The sequence below is a fragment of the Xenopus tropicalis genome, chromosome 8 (assembly GCF_000004195.4).
Source record: "Xenopus tropicalis strain Nigerian chromosome 8, UCB_Xtro_10.0, whole genome shotgun sequence".
Classification (NCBI taxonomy): domain Eukaryota; kingdom Metazoa; phylum Chordata; class Amphibia; order Anura; family Pipidae; genus Xenopus; species Xenopus tropicalis.
In genome coordinates, this window is record NC_030684.2 from 5,009,396 (window position 1) to 5,015,835 (window position 6,440).

General features: G+C 49.4%; 1 protein-coding gene across 1 annotated transcript; it reads left to right on the plus strand.

Moving 5' to 3' along the window:
* The first annotated feature begins 332 nt into the window (after positions 1-332).
* Positions 333-4,985, plus strand: LOC100485657 (beta-1,4-galactosyltransferase galt-1). The gene is made up of 2 exons (XM_002942915.5): positions 333-598; positions 3,402-4,985. Exon 2 carries the CDS (start codon positions 3,406-3,408, stop codon positions 4,684-4,686), a length of 1,281 nt encoding a protein of 426 aa, XP_002942961.5. The 5' UTR covers positions 333-598; positions 3,402-3,405; the 3' UTR covers positions 4,687-4,985.
* Positions 4,986-6,440: the final 1,455 nt, after the last annotated feature.

Consider the following 6,440-nt stretch of genomic DNA (forward strand, 5'->3'; position numbering starts at 1 on the left):
CCTTTTGAAAAGAACAGATTCGCTCATCACTACCCGAGATATCCCAATCACATTTGGAAAACGTAAACTCTCCAATTACTGGAGAAGTAAGATTCACGATATCATCCCTTAAGAAATACACATCTGGAGGTCCTGATGGTTTATCCGGACCTTTCTATAAGCGCTTAATTAATTAAATTTCACCCTTTCGTACAGAATTATATAATTCCATTGGCCGGGACCAACCTGGTCGGACCCTGCCCATCCAATAACATCTTGGCATTACTAGGGACAACTTTTCTATCAATTAGATCCAAAAATGCTATTGGATATTGAAAACATAGATACGAAATGTTAATCCGAAAACTTTGAAATGGAGGTTATCCCTACGTGATCTCACTAAAACCTAAATTGACCAGATTAAGAAATACATAACACTCTTTATTGTTCCACTGCCAGCACTAAGATTAATTACCCAACCCATAAAAGCAAAGAAGCTCTAGAAGAAAAGAAACCACATATTCGGGAGGGGCTCCCACCTTCCTGCACTGCTGCAAACACCTCCACTGCCATTTCGCTAGAACTCTAGCTTGATCAAGGTTTACCTGTCCTATTACAGGTAAGAATTCCACCTTCGTCTTATACTACAGGGACAGGTAAATCCGTTTCTTCTCATGTAGGGTTTTATTCCGAATGAATTTCCCTGAATCATTTGTGTTTGTTTAATTACTGCTGTATGATAACGACTTTTGAACACCTTTTTGTGGACTTTGATTGACGGACTATTGGCATTGGGCAATTATAGGGCTTAAGGTGGCCATACAGCCGATATCTGTCCTTTAGACTGATTTGGCAGCTTATCTGCCTGTGTATGGACACCAACGATGGGCCTCCCCGACGGACATCTGGCCTGAAATTGGCCCGATCTCGATCTCACAGGGTTGATTTTTCCTTTGGACCATCATCATTTCATTCGATTGTCTCACCCACCATTTAATTATCCCGATATCACCCACCCGTATTTGGGCATATTGGGAGAAGATCTGCTCGCTTGGTGACCTCGCCAAACGAGCGGATCTTACATTGTATGGCCACCTAGTTAATTATTGCTGTATGATAATGACTTTGGAATACCTTTTTATGGACTTTGATTGGTGGACTATCAGCATTGGGCAATTACAGGGCTTAAGGTGGCCATACACGGGCCGATTTCAGCTGCCGATATCTGTTCTTTAGACCAATTCGGCAGCTTATCTGCCCGTGTATGGGCACCAACCATGGGCCTCCCCGACCGACATCTGGCCTGAAATTGGCCTGATCTCGATTGTGCAGGTTTGATTTTTCCTTTGGACCATCATCATTTCATTTGATCATCTGGTCCACCGTTTTATTCATCCCGATATCACCCACCCGTATTTGGGCATATTGGGAGAAGATCTGCTTGCTTGGTGACCTCGCCAAACGAGCGGATCTTACAGTGTATGGCCACCTAGTTAATTATTGCTGTATGATAATGACTTTTGAACACCTTTTTGTGGACTTTGATTGGTGGACTATCGGCGTTGGGCAATTACTGGGCTTAAGGTGCCCATACACGGGCCGATTTCAGCTGCCGATATTGGCCCTTTAGACTGATTCGGCAGCTTATCTGCCCGTGTATGGGCACCAACGATGAGCCTCCACGACCAATATCTGGCCTGAAATTGGACCGATCTCGATCTTGCAGGATTGATTCTTCCTTTGGACCATCATCATTTCATTCAATCGTCTGGTCCACCATTTTATTTATCCCGATATCACCCACCCGTAGTTGGGCATATTGGGAGAAGATCTGCTTGGTTGGTGTCCTTGCCAAACAAGTGGATCTTACAGTGTATGGCCACCTAGTTAATTATTGCTTTATGATAATGACTTTTGAACACCTTTTTGTGGACTTTGATTGGTGGACTATCAGCATTGGGCAATTACAGGGCTTAAGGTGCCCATACACGGGTCAATTTCAGCTGCTGATATCTGTCCTTTAGACTGATTCGGCAGCTTATCTGCTTGTGTATGGGCGCCAACGATGGGCCTCCCCGACTGATATCTGGTCCGATCTCAAACGCGCAGGTTTGATTTTTCCTTTGGACCATCATCATTTCATTCGATCGTCTGGTCCACTGTTTTATTTATCCCGATATCATCCACTCGTAGTTGGGCATATTGGGAGAAGATTTGTTCGGTTGGTGTCCTCTCCAAACGAGCAGATCTTACAGTGTATGGGCACCTAGTTAATTATTGCTGTATGATAATGACTTTGGAACATCTTTTTATGGACTTTGATTGGTGGACTATCGGCGTTGGGCAATTACAGGGCTTAAGGTGCCCATACACGGGTCGATTTCAGCTGCCGATATCGGTCCTTTAGACAGATCCGGCAGCTTATCTGCTCGTGTATGGGCACCAATGATGGGCCTCCCCAACCGATATCTGGCCAGAAATTGCCCAGATCTCGATCGCACAGGTTTGATTTTTCCTTTGGACCATCAGCCAAACCTATGTTCACCATTTTAATTAAATTTTTCCTTTGGCTCGTTTGGCCTGCCATTTTAATTATCCCAATATCACCCATCCGTAGTTGGGCATATCAGAAGAAGATCTGCTCGCTTGGCGACCTCGGCAAACGAGCGGATCTTACAGTGTATGGCCCCCTTCATTCAGTCTGGTCTCACCTTCACCAAACTGGACTTCTTCTATGGACATTATTAATACAATGGTTTCTATGCATCTATGACCCGAACAGTTTATTTTCAAGCCTATAATCCAGTGTCTAGTGATGGGCGAAATGCTTCAACATGCATGGATTCGCAGCGAATTTCCGCCATTGGCGGATTGTTTCGCTAAACGGATGAAAAAATTCACTGCGGAAAAATTCGCTGCGCGCCCAAAAATTGTCAAAATAATAGCTGCGGGAGACAAAATAATAGCCGTGGGCGACAAAAGAATTGCCGCGGTCGACAAAAGAATTGCCGCGGTCGACAAAATAATAGCTGCAGGTGACAAAATAATAGCCGTGGGTGACAAAAGAATTGCAGCGGGTGACAAAATAATAGCCGCGCGACAAAATAATAGCCGCAGACGACAAAAGAATAGCTGCGGACGACAAAAGAATAGCCGCTGGCGACAAAATAATAGCCACATGACAAAATAATAGCTGCGGGTGACAAAATAATAGCCGTGGACGACAAAAGAATAGCCGCGGGCGACAAAATAATAGCCGCATGACAAAATAATAGCTGCGGGTGACAAAATAATAGCCGTGGATGACAAAAGAATAGCCGCGGGCGACAATTATTTTTGATGCGGGACATTTTCACCGTTTCGCGACAGATTCGCTCATCACTACTAGTGTCCAATAATAATATTTCTGTTTTACATCGCAGGGACATGAATTGCAGATGCTCCAGGAGCCTTTGTTTGGTGAGATGCCTGTGCTGCATATTGTTCATCTCATTGGCTGTGATGTCCACTTATTACCACCTACGGATGAGAAAGGTAGAACATTCAACGGTTGCTCAGGGCAGTATCACCAAATTGCCGGACAGTAAAACCGTTATCATATCGGCCTACTACGATGACAGAGAATCCAACAATGTACGTATCATCGCCATTCTCCATGTTGACGAGGTTAAGGAACTCTATTGCTGGTTCTACTGCGAGAACAGTAATGTCCACGTCCCAGTAAGGGCGCAAATAGATGTCCATTCAGATCGGTTCGGTTTCACTTACAGTACGGTGGATCTGCTCTGCAAGGAACCTCAACTTTGCTCTTCCAAATACATCTCCATCCAGTCATCGGGCACAGAAAATCCCAGCCGTGGTCCAGTGTTTGAGATCAAGAACCGCGAGCCGACGTCCTTCTCCGCCAACTTCACCGTCTGCATTTCCACCATGTTTGGGAATTCCAGCAACGTTCTGCAGTTCGTACAGGCCATAGAAATGTACAGGATTCTGGGGGCGCAGAAAGTCGTCGTCTATAAAAACAGTTGCAGTCGAGCTATCGGGCGGGCTGTAGATTATTATGTGTCGGAAGGAGTTGTAGAGGTGGTACCATGGCCCATTGACCGTTACTTGAGGACATCGGATGCCTGGCACCATGACATGGATCCTAAGAATGAAATCGGTTACTATGGACAAGTGGCGGCTTTGAACGACTGTCTGTACAGGAACATGTACAAGACAAAATACCTGACGTTCAATGATATTGATGAGATTATTTTGCCAAGGATACACACGGACTGGAATGAGATGATGGAAACTCTACAGAAAGAACATCCAGACAAATCCGTCTTCCTGATAGAAAACCACTTCTACCCAATCCATCTCACAGACCACACGTTCGATAACGCTTTCCCCAAAGATGTTCCGGGACGCAACATCCTTCAATATATTTATTATGAACCGGAACAGCCCAATGTCTATAATAATCACAAAATGATAGTGAATCCAAGGAAAGTGATTCAAATGTCCGTTCACTTTTCCTTGAAAATTTACGGGGGAATTCTAGATGTGGCCAATCACATTGCAGGCCTCCATCATAGCCGAGAAGCCAAGCAACCAAACCTTCCTTTTACGTCTCTCATAAGAGACACGACCTTGTGGAAATACAATGTGACTCTCATACGCAATGTGAACAGAGCTTTGGGGAAGTTCGGATACACGGTTTAAACCCACAGATGTAATATCCCATTACTGGTCTTATTCTTCTTCCTTATTCACAATGTTATAGTTCCCACGGCTTCACTAGGTCACGTGGTTATTATGGGGGACTTTGATTATCCAGACATTTTCTCTGGACTGAGGGCCCCTGACGCTGCCCTCTAACCCCCTGCAGGGACCCCCCGCAAGTCATCTGATCAGGGTCCGACTGGGCAGCCAGGGAACCGGAAAAGAACCTGGTGGGCCGAGGACCCAGCGGCCCAGACCCGATCCCTGTCGCTACTCCCTGGCCGCCGGTGTGTCCCTCCCCTGACATGTTGAAAATAAGTTTTGAGCTCAGGGGAGGATGTTGGGCAGTTGGCGGGGCCCCTGTGGGGGGTTAGGGGGTGTGGTGGGGGCCCCTGTAGGGGGTTAGGGGGGGTGTGGCAACGGGGTGTGGGTGACATGGTGGGGGCCCCTGTGGGGGGTTTGGGCTGTGGTGGGGGTTAGGGGGGTGTGCTGGGGGCCCCTGTGGGGGGCATGGGGGACATGGTGGGGGCCCCTGTGGAGGGTTAGGGGGTGTGATGGATGTTGGGGCGGTGCGGCAAGAGCCCCTGTGGGGGGTGTGGGGGACATGGTGTGGGCCCCTGTAGGGGTTAGGGGTGTGTGGCAGGGGCCCCTGTAGGGGGCATGGGGGACATGGTTGGGGCCCCTGTGGGGGGTTAGGGGGTGGTGGGGTTAGGGGGGTGTGGCGGGGGCCCGCCCCTGTGGGGGGTGTGGGGGACATGGTGGGGGCCCCTGTGGGGGGTTAGGGGGACATGGTGGGGGTCCCTATGGGGGGTGTGGTGCGGGCCCCTGTGGGGGTTAGGGGGGTGTGGTGGGGGCTCCTGAGCAGGGTTAGGGGGTGTGGTGGGGGCCCCTGTGGGGGTTAGGGGGGGTGTGGTGGGGGCCCCTGAGCAGGGTTAGGGGGTGTGGTGGGGGCCCCTGTGGGGGTTAGGGGTGTGTGTGGTGGGGGCCCCTGAGCAGGGTTAGGGGGTGTGGTGGGGGCCCCTGTGGGGGTTAGGGGGGTGTGGTGGGGGTCCCTGTGGGGGGTGTGGGGGACATGGTGGGGACACCTTGGGGGTGCGGGGCCCCAGGGGCGGTAGCCCAGGTGGGCCCTGCACCCCCCAGTCCGATCCCCTCCCCTGAGCACGTGTAGGTTAAACTTTCAATGCGTCAGGGGAGGGAGACCGGGGGCCAGGGGGAGGCGACGGTTGGGGATCGGGTCTGGGCCCACTAGGTTCTTTCCCGGAGCCCCACTGGCCCAGTCCGACCCTGCACTGCGGTGCCCTTCTTTGCTTTTTTTAAATTTTTCAAATTTTTTTGCAAATTTCACGCAACTTTTTTTTTGAACTTTTTTGGCCCGACCGTGACTTTTTGCTGCAGTTCGGCTGGAAAAAAAATTGGCGAAATGTGAAGTTTCGCCGCGAATCCATAACATGATTTGTTTGAGATTATGTTGCACTAAAACCCTAACCCCCCCCCCCCCATGGGTAATAAAAGGCACTAAGTTTGCCCCGGAGCAGTAACCCATAGCAACCAATAAGGAGTTTGCTGATTGTCCCCCCCCCCCCCCGAGACCATGGGGTCTGCGCCCTTGATTGTTACCTCACTGTATCAGGGATATCGATAAAGGTCAATGAAAACGTTTATTCGTTGCGCTCTATGCACAGAGCTGTGTGTATTCCGGAGAGACTTCACAGGGGACTGTCTCTCTCGTGACTGCTCTCTGGGGCGGGAGGGGG

What these genes read in the sequence shown, in the direction of transcription:
- LOC100485657 (XM_002942915.5), top strand. Translation starts at nt 3,406, where the DNA reads ATGAATTGCAGATGCTCCAGGAGCCTTTGTTTGGTGAGATGCCTGTGC.